The sequence below is a fragment of the Chelmon rostratus genome, chromosome 8 (genome assembly GCF_017976325.1).
Source record: "Chelmon rostratus isolate fCheRos1 chromosome 8, fCheRos1.pri, whole genome shotgun sequence".
Taxonomy (NCBI): domain Eukaryota; kingdom Metazoa; phylum Chordata; class Actinopteri; order Chaetodontiformes; family Chaetodontidae; genus Chelmon; species Chelmon rostratus.
This window is the reverse complement of record NC_055665.1, coordinates 22012772-22030443: the sequence shown is the minus strand read 5'-3', so window position 1 is coordinate 22030443 and position 17672 is coordinate 22012772. Positions and strand designations below refer to the sequence as shown.

Sequence of the window (17672 nt, the reverse complement as noted above, 5' to 3'; positions counted from 1 at the left end):
AGGCACCAGCTATGAACTCATCTCAGAAGATTAGCATTTCCAATTCCGATTGATATGGAATTTCAAGGACCAGTGTGACTCACAGTCAGCCATCTTTCCCATGGCTCATTGTGCTTATAGTACGTTCTCTAGTACCACTTAATACTGAGGTCAGATCAGCTACAAAAGGTCCATGTTGGAGCCTCAGTATTTGCATGTCACAATACCACCACGATTCAGCAGGCTCTTATTTGCGAATCCTTTTTTGACCTATATTCAACTGTAAACAGTACAAAGACAAGATATTGTTCAAACTGATAAACTGTTTTGTTTTTTGTAAATATACACTCATTCTGAATTTGATTTTGTGGTGGATGCGTTAGTCCACCCAGTTTGGCCTCCTGGCCTGCCTGCATGCCTTCCCACCCTTGAGCCTGATGATGCAGCTGCTTCACAGAGTACGGACACAGCATCTTTTCATCATAGTTTGTGCACCTGCGTGTCTATGGCCAAAACTGGACCTGCCTATGGCCCTCTGTTCGGCAGGGGGTATGGTTTTCTCGTGCTCAATCCTGGGATAGCGCTTCATAATCTGGAGATTGAGAGGGTGAGACTAAGCCTAGGCCTCCCTGCTGCAGTGGTCTCCACTTGTCAGAATGTATGTGGCCTGTACACCAGGGCCTACTCAGTTCACTGGCAGGTGCAGACTGGTGCAAGGTCAGTCCACATTTGTTCGACTGCAGGGCATTCTAGACTTCCCGCTGGGCCTGTTTGAGAGTGGTCATGCTGCATCCAGGTTCAGGGTGTTTGCAGCTGCTATTACAGCAGGCTACGATGGTCTGGACAACTTCATGGCCAGGAGCTGCCCACTGGTAAAGCACATCCTACAAGGGGCCCCCTTCTCAACACTTTCCCCAAATGGAAGGCCTGGAAGTTTTGTCTGGCAAGACAGCTCTCCTCTTAGCTCTGGCATCAGCCAAGAGAGTGGCAAACCTGTGTGCCCTGTCCGTGCATTCCTCTTGCATGTCTGTCAGAGACAACAATTGATCAGTAGAACAGCATCCGAATCCGTCCTTTCGGCCAGTGGTGATCACCTTTTCTTTCAGGTCAAGGGTCATTCGCCTGAGAGCTTCTTTCCATCTTCTCACACAAATGGGGAAGAGGAGCGCCTGAACACATTGTCATGTGTATGGAGTGCACAACACCTTCAAGGAAGTCTGACCAGTTATTCATCTGCCATGGCGATCAGACTCACGGGGGCTCATCTTCGTTTGTGTAGCGCCCGCTCACTGGATTTGTGATGTGGTCTACAGGGTCAATGAGGCTGTGGGTAGTGATCTTCCAGTAGGCCTGCAGGCAGTTGCCTGGATATAACTCCTGTTTTATGAGTTTGTGCATAGCCCTCTAAATACTAGCCCCACTAGCCCTGGTTATGTTGCTGAGTTTCAAAGAGAGACAAGCAAACATGTGCACTGTGGTTTTATATGGGGAGGATACTACCCCCTGATTCGGTAGTGAGTACAAAAATGTGTTCCTCTGCGCCTTTAGAGGGCTACACATGTACTCACAGAGCTGGAGTTACATCCTGGTATCAGCTATTTCATCACTTTGTGAAAAACTGCGTGCACAAATATGATCCAGAGAATCTGGAGAAATCTCTGCATGTAAGGGGCAAGGCCAAAAAAACAACACTAAATGCCTTCATATGACATGATTGTATAAAGGCTATTACTACATGTGCTCAGGAACACTTCAGACAAATCATTATTGGTAAACACAGTCTGTTCCATCTGCAAATGCAAGTCAAGACTCAAGTGAAAATCACAAAGCCAATTAATAACATTCAGAAACCCTGACTTCTCTGGGCCCAACTCATTTGACATGGACTGATGCAAAGTGGAAAAGTGTGTTGTGGTCTGATGAGTACATATTTCATATTGTTTTTGGGAATCATAGACATTGTGTGTTCTGGGCTAAAGAAGAAAAGGACCATCCAGATTGCTGAAGTTCAAAAGTCAGCATCTGTGATGGTCTGGGGGTTTGTGCATGCTTATTACATGGGTAACTTGCACATCTGTGGAGGCACCATTAATGTTGAAAGGTATGTACAGGTTTTGGAGCAAAGTGCTGCCATCCATACAACGTCTTTTTCATAGACGTCCCTGCTTATTCCACCAAGACAATGCCCAACCACATTCTGCATGTGTTACAGCAGTGTGGCCTCACAGGAAAACAATGTGGAGTACTAGACTAGCTGCAGTCAAGTCCTGCCCCCTGCTAAAAATGTGTGGCATATTATAAAGCTCAAAAGGGGCAATGGAGACCTCAGACTGTTGAGCAACTGAAGTAATTTATTAAGAAACAATGGGAAAGTATTCACTTTTATAGCATCAACAGTTATTGTCCTCAGTTCCCAAATGCTTCCTGAGTGTTGTTAGAAGAAATGGTGATCTAACACAGTGGTAATCATTCCTCTGTCTCACCTTTTTTGGAATGTGTTGTAGTTATCAAATCCAGAATGAGTGTACATTTACAAAAGATAAAATTTACTAGTTCCCAAATCATTGCATTCTGTTTCTATTTATTTTTAAAACAGCCTCTCAACTTTTCTATTATTCCAAAAAGCGTATTCAAATACTTTGCTAAAGTAGAAATACCACAATGTAAAACACCTTCCATTCTAAGTCAAAGTCTGCTCCTTAAAATCTTAGTACCGAGACATTATCAAACAAAATGTAAAAGTATTGCAAGTAAAACTACTTATTATGGAGAATAGCCCTTTCCAGAGCATTATATTATTGTATTATTAATTATATATGCATCAATTAAAAGCATAAATAGTTTTTATATTGTGGTTGATCAAAATGGAGATTTATTTCAGATTCACTTGTGTAATCATCTTTAAAAACACATCATATGTTTTAATCTGAATACATATTATGTATGTGGGATCTTAGCTATACCTGTAAAATAAATGTAATGGTGTAAAAAGTACTATATTTCCCTCTGAAGTGCAGTGAAGTAGAAGTATAGACTAGCATAAATGGGAATACTCAAGAATGTAGAAATACATCAGAATTGTACTTAAATACAATACTACAATAGTAAATGCACCAAGTTACATTCTACAACAGTATGTAATTCTTTATCTGTACAGATTAACTATATTATATGATTGTTATATATATTATATTATTACATTAATATTTAGACTACATACTGTATACCACTGGTGCATTTTATAGAGCTTGATATGCCAGTTGTATGCTAACTGCCAAATATATGTGCATTTGCAAAGACAGCAACATATCAAAGCAAGAAACATCAGTTTTTTTTTAATTTTGCAAACTTTTAGCTTTCAATGCAGTGTAATAGATTTGAATCAGATAACATAATAGCAATATTAAATATATTTGTAATATTATGTTAATATTATATTTCCAATGTAACACTGACATGCAATCACCTGGAGAAGGAGGTCAGTATTTAATGCCCAATGATGATCTTGTCATTCTGACATAACAAAGGGGACCTGACATTATATCAGGGGCATTACTCTTGCTGTACACTTTAGAACAGACAACACTCTTGTGGCACGAATGTACTGTAATAATATTAATAACAAATATATACACACACAGACACACACGTGTATGTGAAGTATATTGAGAAAAACCTTTAAAAATATAATATATATATACTCATTTACTACCTCGCCTGACTCTGCAGCACACTTGGTCACTTGCGCCACTTAGCGTACTGTCAGGGAACACGCAAGGCGTGACGAGTGACGTCGCCTGTTTACAACTGCCAATAAACACGTGGCGCACAGAATGTTGAGCTGTTACTGGCCTGTTTGGCAGTAATATGGGCGGGGATTCTTCTCTGAAGGACCAATACCGTCTGGCATGTAAATTCCGTTTGAAACTTTCCCGGGAAATCTGAGTTTCGCGGGAGGGCTCTTGAGCGCGTAAACCGTATCCCTTCATTCATCAGGCCGTTTCCTGAAGCCATTTCTAGACGGGGGAAACGAGAGTTGCGCTACTTTTTAATCCGTTGCATCTGCCTAAATGCACCTTCTTAAGGAAAAATACTTTACAAAAGTCGGCAAATCAGACTCTCATCTTTACTTTGGTCTGATTATTTTTGTATCTATTGCGGCGGATTAGCAGCCATACGGGCTTGAAAGTACAGAGACAAGAAAGGGGTTACCCCGAATACGCAAGATGAGAAGAGGGATCTCCTCGGCTTCGGACAAAGTGATTTTAGCGGGGGTTGGGAGCTCTCCTCTGGACAATAATATAATTTTAACAACTCTCTCGGATCGTTTAAACCCTGGTCAATCCAACGCTACGTTTATCCAAATAATAACCACCCCACCGCCTTGCAACGTTACACAGACATCAAATGTGTGTTTATCTGAACCTCAGATAAACAACATTTATACAACTCCACAACAAGCTGCAGCAAACGGAGCAGGACAACGACCCGCTCTGGGAAGACCGCCGGTAACCATCTACACAGCTCGTTAGAACATATTTCGCTTGCTACAACTAGCCACAAACACGACAAAATGTTAGCCTGCTATGCTAGCCGAGCTTGTTGTTCGAGAAGCTAACGTTAGCTGCTTAGCCAGGACATTCCCACGACTCAACCTAGCGAGGTGGCTAACTAACTACCGTTAGCTAAGTTACCCAAGTGGGTTGGTTAAGTGTTTTGTTGACTCCAAGAACGCAAAAGGCGAGTTTAAGTTAGTTTCGCGTTTACAGAAACGTAGACCTGTCATCTAATAGCGTGCTATGCTAACTTCATGGTGCTTTTGAGTCCGCTTCACCCTTGCAGCCAGATGGAAATATTGGTAGGAGATGAGTAACGTTAGCGGTGGCCTAGTGGCTGCTGTTGTCTCAATTTGGGGGTTGGGGGGACTGTTGGGCTGCCTGGCTCTGAGTTAGCTAATTTTCCAGCTTTCTTACAAGTCACGAGTGGCTAAACTTGCAAAGACATGGGCTTATGCGTAGCTAAAGCTTCACTTCAGTTTTGAAACTAGTCGATAGGTATTTCTCCCAGTCGTCTCTGAACATGCAAGCCAACTTGGATGAAGCTTGAAAATGTGTTAGCTTTCAAGGCTAACAGCAGTATTGATTATCACAGGACAACATTACTCGTTGTCGGCCTCGATCTTAATTTTGCACAAGTGTTTCATGTCCCTCTTTTTATGGAAATAAAGTGTAACGTTATGGTGCCTTTCATGCCAAGTAAAGTGAAACTCGAGTTTGTTGCTTAGTGCTGACTGCATGTTTCCTGTATTCTCAACCTGCACAAACCACACAAAATAGTTTCAGCAGCATTCAGGGTGTTGGTTTGTTCCTGGTTATTCATTTTTCATGAACTAAACCAGCCTGTGTATCTCAGGCTGTAGCCATGGCCAGGCAGGGGGTGGAGGGGGGGTGTGCTGCATGCTGATATAAAATGGCTGACATTTTGACTCAACAGAGGGCATATTATTCTTTCTCAGACTTGAGCTAGCTTAAGTAAGAGAAAGTATTAAAGATGAGGTTTTCCCTCCTTAAAATGCAACATTTCCTGAAGGTAAATTGACTTATTAAGAAGGGTTTAGAGGGAAATGCAGTAGAACAGCACCATGTGTGTGCTGCTCAAAGACACTAAAACAGGATGGATCCTTACCAACACAGAAGTCCATGATGAAGGGGCTGTTCACTAAACCACCACACTGCGTGACCATGATGATTACTAGAATACAGAGATCAGATAGTGGTAGAAAAAGTATTGTTGAACACAGCCTAAACTGGCTTAATTGCTGTGTCACATACTACAGTGATGGTGACCACTGATCGTCATTTAAAGTGTCAGCTAGTCCTGAAGCCTGAACATACCTCACCTTTGTTGGGTTACACCAGCACTGCAATAGAATAAATTGATTGCGACAGCTTAGATATTGACATCATGTAGCTTTGAAGTTAAAATGAAGGTGGGCATACGTGCTGAGTGCAGGTTTAGATCCAAGCGCACCATAAGCTCCTAAGCAGATGTTCAGAGGGGGAATTATTCAGCCTCAGTTAGTGGTAATAGGGTACAGAAAATAACTTGATGTCATTAGTTTTTTTTGTTTTTTATTCTTGGACAGTAGGTGGGATCTCTTTTTGTCAATATTTAAAGTTTCTGTGTTGGTAATGGGCAATCTGGTGTCTATAAGTATACTTACAGTGGTTTTCTTTGCCATTGTTGTGCAGCAATGTGATCAGACCCGAAGGCGTGGCTCTGTGGGATTGTCTTGGCTAATAAGTTCAGAAAAGAAGAAATCACAACCACTGATTTTGTGCCACGTCAGTGGAGTGACACAGTTTCTCTATGATTCATTGGGATTTTGATGAAAAACAACTGGAACTCTTTTATGCCTGTGTCTTTTCGAATGCTCCGCCTCGCATGTCTGCTTAGATATAATGACCAAAGGGAACAAAACACTTGAATTTGCATTGCAAGTGCACTGTATTAATTTAGAAACTTTTTGAGTAAAGTGAGAAATACTTTCATTGTATTTCTGATTTTTTTGATTTGTCCCCCTAGGCAAAAAGGCGGTTGGCACTTGATGATTCAGACCACCAGTACCAGTCAGAACCAGCCAGGACTCCAAGAGGCAGAGGAGGGACAGCGGCGGCCAATGGGGCAAGGCTAAAGACACCCAGAAGTAAGAATCAGGACGTTATAAGGAGCACTGTGTCTACGTGTAACCTAGTGTTAATTTTTTCAGCTGTTTTTTTGTCTTTAGTTTCTTGGTCCTGTGTCAGATGCCCTTGCAAGTTTAAGGACAACTATTTCAGTGTCATTTTAGTCATTGAAAATAACTAATATGTAAGTATTTTTAGTCATCAGAATATTTTGAAGATTTCAGTTAATGTAGTCTGGCCAAAACCTCCTTTTTTGGTGTCATTTTAGTCAAACTTACTTCACACTAGATTTGATCTGATGAAAAACACAGGTTGAATGATTATGAATGCAACTTTGCAGAAAGTCTCTTGTCTAGTGGTCTGGCCGTATCAGTTTAAGGAGCACATCCAGATTCGTTTTGATGGTAATGTGAAGGGCAAATACACACAGCATTTATATATCACTAAATACATGGCATCATGTAGAAAGCTAGCTGTTTAGGTGTCAGGGGCATACTCGGCTGTTTGATTGCCAGGTGTGTGGCTTTTAGCTGGTTGGCTCGCTAGTTTTAGACTGAAGCTTCTACCGATGCTTTAAATAAACATGCAAAGTAGCTCAAACATCAGCAATTCCCTTATGTACATACTTGCCCCGCTCTAGTATCTCGTGAGCACCCCATCGCATATTACCAACAACTGGGATACTGACCGACATGAGCACACGCATGCACACAGAGGCATACACACACACTAGAGCACTGAAATTCATATGAAACTATATGCCTTGGCCCTTGGACGTCTTGCTAGTTGTAGCACACTTAATATTTTTAGAAATACCTTGTGGTTTTTATTTTCTTGGCATAGTACTAGTTAAAATTGATTTTGTTATATGTATTTGCCTAAGTCTTAAGTAAAAAAAAAATAGCCTCTGTGGTTTCTCAAGTCTCATGTCGTACAAGAAAATATCAGATTTTGTAATCCCCCTAAACGAATGCTTAAGTTTTTTTTTACGTGTGTTCTGCATACACAGGATTTTAACACAGCTCCAAACCTTCCTTCCGAATTGCTACATGACTAATTCGAATTAGAAGATCATTACGAGTTTAATCCATGTAGAAAAAACCCAACAGATGGCCAAAACAAGAACATGAGTGAACCTTAAGACAGAAACAATATCTGTGCATCGGTTGTTGTGTACATGATGTATGGCATTTGCAGCAGTGTAATATATAGGTCATTACAGCCACAGAATGGGCTTGAGGGTGCGACAGGTGACATGCTGTAACCCTGTGATGAGAGGAGCTGATGCTATCAACACAGAGCTATTGATATTGAAATACAAGTCCAGCTGGTAAACTTCTGACTTGGTGCTTCATGTAAAATGTTTCCAGCTGCTGATCAAAGTTCAAGTTAGCTTTAACTCATTGTTTGACCTGTAGTGTAGCTTGCAATCCCCCTTTCATTCCCAACTGATTATGACTGATTGAGTCATTTGCCTCCAACACCCCTCCGACTCACTTTCAGTTTTCCCAGCACGACTCATGCTTTAGCTGTTAAACCTGTAAATGTCCTCAAGGCTGAATGTACATCTTTGTGACACAGTCAAGACACAAACTGGATACAATAAGCTTCATCCAGGTCGGATTTATTGCAGGTGGCTGTGTTAGATATGATTAAACTGTACTGTTTTACCTGTTCTTAATGTTCTCTGACACCACTGCTGCTGCTCTACTGTTGGTTTTTGAGGTCAGGGTGAGTGCAGCAGTCCTGGGATCAGGTTGACTTTTTCACATTATGGATGGACTTGGGCTTGCTGCTTCCCAGGAAAACTGTTCAAAAGTTTTGTGTTTTACTTTCCTTGCTAAATTTCAAGTATGACATTGAAATTCACGGTCCCTCCCCTTTATTTCTCTTTTCCTTCAACCTTTCCTCCACCATAGCACCCAAGTCTCCACCAGAGAAGACTCGGTACGACACCTCCCTGGGACTGCTAACAAAGAAGTTTGTGGACCTCCTTGCTCAGTCTTCTGATGGCGTTTTGGACCTTAACCTTGCTGCTGAAACCTTACAGGTAATTTCAGGTCCAAACTGAGAAAAAGAAAGGGGGTGTTGGTGGGAGAATGGTTATGTAGAGAAAATTGTAAAGACCTAGTAGTTACTACTTTTCTCCCTAAAATCCTGTTATTGATGCTGATTAAACTGGTGACCAATACTAAGCACGGGCACAAAGAAATATATCTGTTCCAAGTAGGGAGGTGAATGGTTAATTGTTTAACCGGCAGGAATATTTTTGACTGGTTGCGCCTGTAGGTCTATAGGTTAATTTGCACACATGAACACACACACCCCCGCTACTGTTCTATGTACTGTTTAGTAGTGCTAGTACGATGCTGTAACCCATTAAAAACAAGCACCCAGCTTCCATGTCCATGAGATCACGTAGCTGCTAGCCCGGTGGAGGCAGTGTGATGTGTGTTGGTCCGAGGCCATCGCCCAGTTGGTGTGCCAAATGATGAAGGCAGATATGCTGCCGATCAGTGTGGTAGAGGGGGAGGGATTCAAAGAGCTAGTTCAGTACCTTGAGCCTGAGTATGATATGCCTTCTTGAGCTACTGGGAGTAAAAAAAAGTCAAGCTAGCCAGCGCAGACAAGTGTGCTCCTCACTCATGTAAACTTGGCAGAGAAGCTGACTGGTGAGGTGGAGACAAGGGGTCTGAATGGCTGTGTGTTCACCTGCTTCTACGATAACGGCAAAAACATGTTGCAGCTTTTTCTTAATCATAAACCCATTAGTTACCAGTTCATGTGCGTTGTGTTATCTGAAAACTGACATCCATAGTTCCAAGCTTTGCAAAAGTTTTAGATACTGTTGTTAGGCTTTGTCTTTGCTCTGGTTGGTAACTTACAGTTAAATCAACGACTAAGTGGGTAACTGATGAGACCTGTGTCCTCTTCATTCAGGTCCAGAAAAGGCGGCTGTATGACATCACCAATGTACTAGAAGGCATTCACCTCATCAAGAAGAAATCAAAGAACAACATTCAGTGGATGTAAGTGGTTATTCTGTCTCACACTTATTCTATGTTTTGTCTAACCTGTGGACCCAAACACCCACTAAAATTGATATTCCTTGTGTAACTCATCCCATCATGAAGAAATTTGAGAGCGTGATGTGACATTTCATTTCTCTTGGTTCCTCAGTGTTTGCGCCTCGTCTCTCAGCTTTCTTGTGTTTCATACCGAGTCTTCTTCCTTTCCTTCCTTAGCTCTCATAGTCCTGATCCTGGCCACGTCTTTTTATGTCCAGCGCTTTTTCTAGCTTGATCCCCAGACACAGTTGAAAAATATCAACAGATTGATCAGATTGCTGTATAAATAATGAAACATTTGATTAGTTTAAGTCACAAAAGCATTAACTGAGCAGTTTTTTATTTGTGAGAAGTTATCAAACTGTTTCACAGTTAAAGCTTTTCAAAGTCTCAGTGGGTTTATGTTTGGTTGGTGTGGCGAAAGTGTTGTGAATGCTTTCCCATATCAGCAGATTGTTTTCCTTGGCCTGCAGAGCACAGGAAGGCAGGTGGCTGCATCCAAGCTGTTGCTACAAGTATTAGGATAACCTCCACTGTGCTCCACTGTAGTTAGTACATTTTAATTAGACCCTCATTTGTTTAGTAATCACTAAGAGCACATAGAGTTTAGGTATAGACCCGAAGCACCTGCGCTCACCATTTTAGGCCTCTGCATGAGCCTTGCACATTTTGTCTGTTGTGTTTGAGGATATTGCTAAAATACATTCAAAATGTCCACATATAAATTTGCTTGTATAAAATGACTGTGAGAAAGTATTTTATTTTTATTTTATTGTTACAGACAGATGGTCCGCTTGTGCTTTGCAAGTATATTTTTTGGTTACAAGAGAAACCAAGGAATATTTTTGCCTGATGAAAATACAGTTTTGAAGTACAATCCCACAAATTTTTAATCAATAATGCAAAATCTGCTCCCAGGGAAGACATCAGCCAAGTACTGAAACCGAAATCTGTGGTATCACAAACCGCGAGTCAGAGACTGTAATATAGGGGCGAGTGAAGAGCTTGAGCCACTGCTGAATCTGTTTCAGTTAACTCTTCACTCCTCTCTCACTCACAGGGGCTGTAGTCTGTTGGAGGTAGAGGGGGCACTGAGCCAGAGACAGAGACTGACAGCGGAAGTTTCGGCGCTGGGAGAAGAAGAGCAGAGGCTCGAACAACTCATCCAGAGATGCAGCCTGGATATGAGACACATGAGCGAGTTGCCGAGCAACCAGAAATATCCTTTTGTTGTTCGTTGACATATCATCCAGACGTTAAATGATTTTTAGCTACATTGCTTTAGTGTGATGCTTCCTGTAACTATTTTTCCGTAGTTCTGCAGGTAAACATCGCAAAAGTGATGGCAATATGAAATTGTCGACATGCATGTTTGGAGTGATTCCTGGTTTATAGAGAGGCAATGGTGATATCAGCAGTGACCTACTGAGCTGAGCTTTTGAAAAATAACAAGATGAGGTTAAATCTCTTACACCTACACCACATAAAGCAGATTTTATATATTAATACCTAAATGTCAAGTGACTCACATAGCTTACAATGCTAGCATGTGTAGATGCATGTTACTGCAATCACATCTGCAGTTTGGAGGTTTGTCAACATGCAGTGAGCCTTTTCAGGCTTGTTCATACGTGTATGTTCAGCATTAACATGTACTGACAGTGCAGTGTTATTTCTTTAACCCTTTTGTCTCCACATATGCCTATGTAACATACCAAGACATCAAACAGCTGGGAAACCTCAGAGACCAGACTGTAATTGTTGTGAAGGCGCCCACGGACACCAAACTAGAAGTACCAGACCCTGATGAGGTATGTGTGCAAGCACAGAAACACACAAACTGGATCTGTCATGACTTTCCAGATGGAACGTCTGCTTCATTCGAAGTAAAAAGAAAGAAAGAAGTATAAAGGAACCGTTGGACATCTCGGGAAATTTACTTCTGATCATGCACAGAAATATTAGTATAAACAATCAAGCTATGGTTCTGGAATAATACTGAATGGAGCTCTTAACCAAGTGAGGCAATCACTTCTCCTGCTTCCAGTCTTTATACTAAACAAACTTATTTTAGACCCAACTCAGTGTTGGATGCACATCTGTCAGTTCTCTCTCCTCTCAATGAAAAGCAGCACACACACAGATTTTCCATTGTGAAAACTTGCAGAAGTAATGTGAAGTACTGCATGAACACTGCTAATCTGTTCAGCCACCTGATTCAACAGATGTGACATTTCTTCTGACATCAGTGCACCTGCCGTGGAGGTTGCAGGTAGATTGGGCCTCTAGATGTATATTACCAAGCATTGGGGGATGATGACTCAGTGACTAAAGCAGCCTAGATTTATTGCATCAATTTGCTCACCTGTTTATTGGGTACATCATAACGTGCATTACAAACTCCAGCGCCTTTGGTATATTTATGTTGGTATACATTTACAAGTTCAGAGCATGTGGATAGGAGACTTGTAGTTTTTTTTTTTTTTTAATTTTAACTTTTCCTCTCCAGAGTTTGTCCATCCATCTGACCAGCACTAAGGGTCCTATAGAAGTCCTACTGTGCCCAGATGAAGAGAACGACCCCAGGAGTCCTATAAAGAATGGCAACATGGACATCAATGGGAACTCGCCTTTCCTTAAAGTCCTTCAAGGTTTGTTTAAGATCGACATAGGTCTGCAGCAGTTTTTGTTGTTTTTTTAAACATATCCTTCATTCACCTTTCTCTTTGAAAAAAAAGAAACATTTCCATTTATATGCAGCTTATGCAAGTTTTAATTTATTTCGACATTAAGATAGAAGATAAAATCTTCTAAAGCGTCTTTGTTCCTCTAGAGAGTTGCCTGAAGGGTAACAAGAGGAGCGTTTTCTATATTCAGTTGAGGCGCTTTTTGACATGCATCACGAACACACTTGTAGTTGGCATGTTAACATTAAGCTCGAAACAGCTGTGACCGATGTGAATTTGGTCATTAGTGTATAATGTGCTGGACATGTGGAAAATTTGACCCGCTCATGATACAAGATGACAAGTTTGTACCAAATCTAGTGACAGACTGAGTGACATTGCCATTACTGTGGCTGTAAAGGTGTATGAATTTGTTTTAGAACCTCGGGCCGATAAGGGTGTCTTCAACCTTGGGACAGTTCTCATAGCAGTGAATTACAACCGCAGTCTTCCTGATTTGCAGTTGCTTGTAACTACATTGGACAGTGAAGTAAACTGGTTGCTAGAGTAAGATTTGCTTGGCCATGACAGGTGTTTCTGATCAGATTTGAAGCTTGGTCTGCAGTGCAACAAACACCATAGCACTGGCCAACATAGCTCCAGTTTTGGCCAGACACAGTCTGGTAAGGGTACCTTGGCTATGTAGAATTAATAACTTGTTGACTCCTTTCACAGATCCCAGCTGCACGACCACTTCTCCCAGCCCCTCCATGGTACCACCTGCCTCTTCCTCAGCTGTCTCCGTCACTACTCTCTCGCCCCTCTCGTCCCCTTACACCAGTCTTCTCCAGCAGACAGAAGACCAGATCCCCTCAGCCCTTGGGCCTTTTTTAAACCTTGGGCCTCCTCTTCTGGACCAAGATGACTACCTTTTAGGTTTGGGAGATGACCAGGGAATCAGCGACTTGTTTGACGCCTGTGACTTTGATAAAATGCCCTCTCTTGGCCTGGACGATCTCCTGTGCAGCTAGCATTAGGTAAAATAAATTCAGATAATTGCATGGGAGAGAGATGGAGAATCAGTGTGGGTTTTGATGCCTGTGACTGACTGTGTAGTTAGTGGAAGTCAATTCTAAATAGATGGCAATGATACATTGAGGGCAGTCCCAATGGGACTAAATGCCATGTGTTTTCATGGTGAGAGAGATAAATTGTCTTGCATGATTTCACACGAAGACACGACTGGTCAGTGTGAAGACGTATCCATTGCTCTTGGTCTCAGGCTATGTAAGGCCTCCAGTGTAGCTGGGCATTCAGGGACACCTGAAAGCCTTTGCTGTCTGTTTGTTTCAGTATAAATGCGGAGGGGAAGGATACCCACCCCTCTGAACACAAGCTTCATGTCACTGTACAGGGAGACCAACAAAGACAGAACAGCTGAGAGGAAAACACCCTCACACCACTTGCCGTTAACACCTGGATGACTGGGTTGGGTTTAGCATAAAATCCAAGTGTAAATGCACCTGAGATGCTCAGATATGATCACTCAAAGCCATCAGTAGAATGCCCAAGAGTAGGGAAGAAGGAAGTGGCGTTAACTGTTGAAGTCTTGAACGATCCTGTGTGTATGAGGATGTGATGGCCCTGTAAATCTGTGTTTTGGCAAGCAAGGGATAAGGTGATCTGTGTATTCCCAGTGATGCATTTTCTCGTCAGGTGTCCAAGTTCATCCAGGTAACCCATCCCTCAGCATATCCTCGAGTTTAAGATGTGTTAATGCCAAGTGCTGTGGGGGCTGAGGGGACTCTCAATGATTGCATTCTATTACACCAATGATCTGTGATTGAAGACTCATACTGCTGACTGTTAGGTAGGCGTTTTGTGTGTTCAAGTGTAGAAAATTTTAGAAATTAAATGACGATAAAAAAAAACAAGGCAATTCGGTGCACAGCATTCACAACTACAGTTGTTATTTTGTGGTTAGGGTAGGAAGGCTGCGCCTGCTGAGACACTTGTCAGGTAACCAGTTGTGCTATTTGGGCTTATAATCATTAGAGTATGAGTATTTTTGTACATTTAAGCTCTATTTAAATGTATTGAGAGCTGCATGCATGTCCATATACTGTTTTGGAGTGCACATGATATCCAGTTTTAAAGGAAACGTTAAAATGGCAATTAAAATACTCGAAATACTCTAAAAGAAGACAGGTTTAGCCTCCAAAAGTGTACAAAATATTTACAAAATGCCTTATGGCAGAGAATTTATTCTCTCTTGTTCTATTTCCTCCATTTTTAGAATGGATTTAATTGGTAAAATAAGGGACCTTTGTTACCTGTTCTGTACCTGTTCATTCTACTGAGCAATTGGACATCTTCATATTTTGTACACTTAGAAATGTACAGGTCAGTGAATACAGAAATGTCCACATGTGAACGGACATTGTGAAGTTTGACCTTACATGACCTGCGTGCTAAAAGCACAAAACCAGTACCTGTACAAATCAGGCCCATTCGCACACATTACGTGCAAGCTTGAAGATCAGCAGATATTCCAATTTATACTCCTGTTAGTACTTTGTGAATGCAGGACCTGAACTTCCACTTTCTTGCTGTTTTTTTTTTTGCCTATCCCCTCCATCTACATCAGCAGAAGCTGCCATAACCAAACCTCCCCTAATGCCTCCTCTCTTAGACTGTGTGCTGTGAAATTATTCTGTGGTTTGAGCTTATCAGAAAAATTTGACTTTGAGCCACTTAACGTCACACACTGCCTACTCGGTGTGTACTGAAAGCAGCGTAGGAGACAGGATGGGCGCGTATTAGTCTTTTTAGGTTTATTAAGTGTTGAGTTTTAATGGATTTTAATGCTGTAGAATAACTAATAATATCACAGTCACCGAAGCAACAAGGGGCCAGAGAGCCACTAATTTAGGCTTCAGCATGTAATGAAGGGCTTTACTTCCTGCAGGATTTTAAAAAAGTGAGAAAAGGACAAAAAGACAAAATAGATCGGCTTCATAATTGGAGCAAATTCAGTGCAACCATGCCAAGTTTCATACTAACTTTGATTATACTGTCCTTGGCTGTCTAGGGCCTCTGAGTCTTCAGTGGTAAATCAAGAAAAGCCAGCTAGAGGAGCTGTAGGAATGTGATTTTTTTCTCCCTCTCTCTTGTAACACAATTCCAATAGCTCCTTCTGTTCTTCTAGATTACATCCTCGATAATAACAAAACGCACATGTTCTGTGTGTGAAACCCTGGCTTTTAAACTAGAGGAAACAGCTGCCGGGGGTAATATTGCTGCTGTTAGTGTTAACTCTTCCCCTGACCTGATTGATGTGCGCTTGAGTAACTGTGTGTGCAGCATGTGTGAGTAATGTCAAAGATCAAGCTTGCTAAAGAGTAAGCCTGCCATGTGTAAATTGATGTACAGTTTTCTAAATTTTTCAGTGCACAAGGTACTGTAGGCTACCTCCCACTTAATGTTGGACAATAGTAATAGGGCATAGAGGTAAATGCCATAGTGTGTTTGAGTCTTTAAAATTCCCTTTTGTCATAGAAATTACCCTTATCTTATCTCGATGTGATGTTGGATATTACATCGGCCTTTTCTTTTTTTGTGAGTGCGAGATTCAACTCTCCACCTTCTAATAATGAGTATGCCTTGGCTCTTAACCCAGTTTCTTGTATCTTGAATTTGAATAATGGGGTGCACATTCGATGGATAGTAAAGCTGACAAATAATTGCAATATCTTTTTGTTTTTTTTGTGTGTTTTCTGTAATTTATTTCTGCTTTTTTTCGATGAACTACGGAACATCTGTTAGACCCAAAAACAAGTACACATTTCATACGTGCATCCTATCATTCATTCATTCACAGTTAGCCTATCTGCCCTTTACTGGTGATTAGGAGACATTGCTATGTCCATATACATCACTGAACCAGGATCAGTGACTTACGTCCTCCGCTGAAGTGTATAGGGGGCATTGCTTCTGTGACACTGTGTGTCCGTTTTATTTTTTGAATATTGTGAGGGAGTCTGTCCCACTTTTCTATTAACTTTCTTTGTTTCTTTTCTTTTTTTGCATTTCTGTCAATTTCACTTTGGTGGAGAGTATTGAGACCTGTTGAAACATAATTTTGACTTTGCAAAAGGAAAACCCAGTTGTTCATCTAAACTTAACCCATTCAAAAATACGGTTTCTTACTCAGTGTAATTTAGCCTGATTAGTGCTGCTATCATAAGTGAACAAAATTTGACTTGAATGCACAGAAGTTTCCTAAGTCATAGATCACAATTTCCCGAAAGACATATTTATATCAATGTATTTTATATGGATTTACAGAAAAGTCAAGTTCAGCATTTTCCCCATTTTTTCCCCACAGTTGTGCTATTTTCTAAGACCATTTACATAGGTGATTATATGTTCCTCCATCTATTTGAAGCGACCAGAATTTCATCACAATATTTTATCCACTTTTACAAAACATGATTTTTGGAAAGATTGCATATTTCAATGGGTTTCTAATGAAGTGTGAAAGATTTTAATGCACCGCTAAAGCTAGTTTCCATTGCCAGTGAGTCTGAAAATGTATTGTGGTCACTCTTAAAGTTACAACACCTTCATTTCTAGCGTGTGATTCTGATGTGTGATTAGACCTTACAGAAAGTTATCATTAGGCTAAATGTGGTGTTAACTATAGGCAAGATTGAAAGAGCACTGTTTTTCCTGCTATTTTCCTATGGTTATTCTTAAGCTGTTACCAAATACAATATGCTGATCCGTAAATATTCTGTAAAGGTTATGTGAAAAGTTGACTATTTGATAGGAAAGAATTGACTGTAAAATTATAATATTGCTGCCTGTTTCCACTAATTACAGAAAAAAAGAGCTGTAATATCACATTACTTTTGTTTTTGCAATTTGAACGCATGGGTGAAAGTATTGGTGTGCTGTTGAATGTTTAAGGTAAACTAATGTGATGATTTTTGATGTGTGTTCAGTTATATACGTTTCTTTAACATTTATTAAATGAGGAATTTGAGTTGTTTTTTGTTTTTTGGGGGGGTGGGGGGTGGGTAAATGGATTTGTTTTTGTACTGGGTGTTTGTAATTGAAAATTTGAATAAAGGCAATATGAATATGGAAATGTTTTGTTCATGATGTCTAGCGACTGATTTGCACTGTAGTGGAAAGTAAGTTCAGGGAAAAATCAGGCAGATAGGTAACACATTGATTGCCTGTACTGCTGAAAGATCAGAGCAGCGACT

General features: G+C 40.9%; 1 protein-coding gene across 1 annotated transcript; it reads left to right on the top strand.

The window, feature by feature from the left end:
• Positions 1-3994: 3994 nt before the first annotated feature.
• On the top strand, positions 3995-17458 carry LOC121610387 (transcription factor E2F3-like). The gene is made up of 8 exons (XM_041942451.1): positions 3995-4487; positions 6565-6685; positions 8585-8715; positions 9606-9694; positions 10794-10952; positions 11430-11544; positions 12243-12384; positions 13135-17458. The coding sequence occupies exons 1-8, from the start codon at positions 4206-4208 to the stop codon at positions 13428-13430; spliced, it is 1335 nt and encodes a 444-aa protein (XP_041798385.1). The 5' UTR covers positions 3995-4205; the 3' UTR covers positions 13431-17458.
• Positions 17459-17672: the final 214 nt, after the last annotated feature.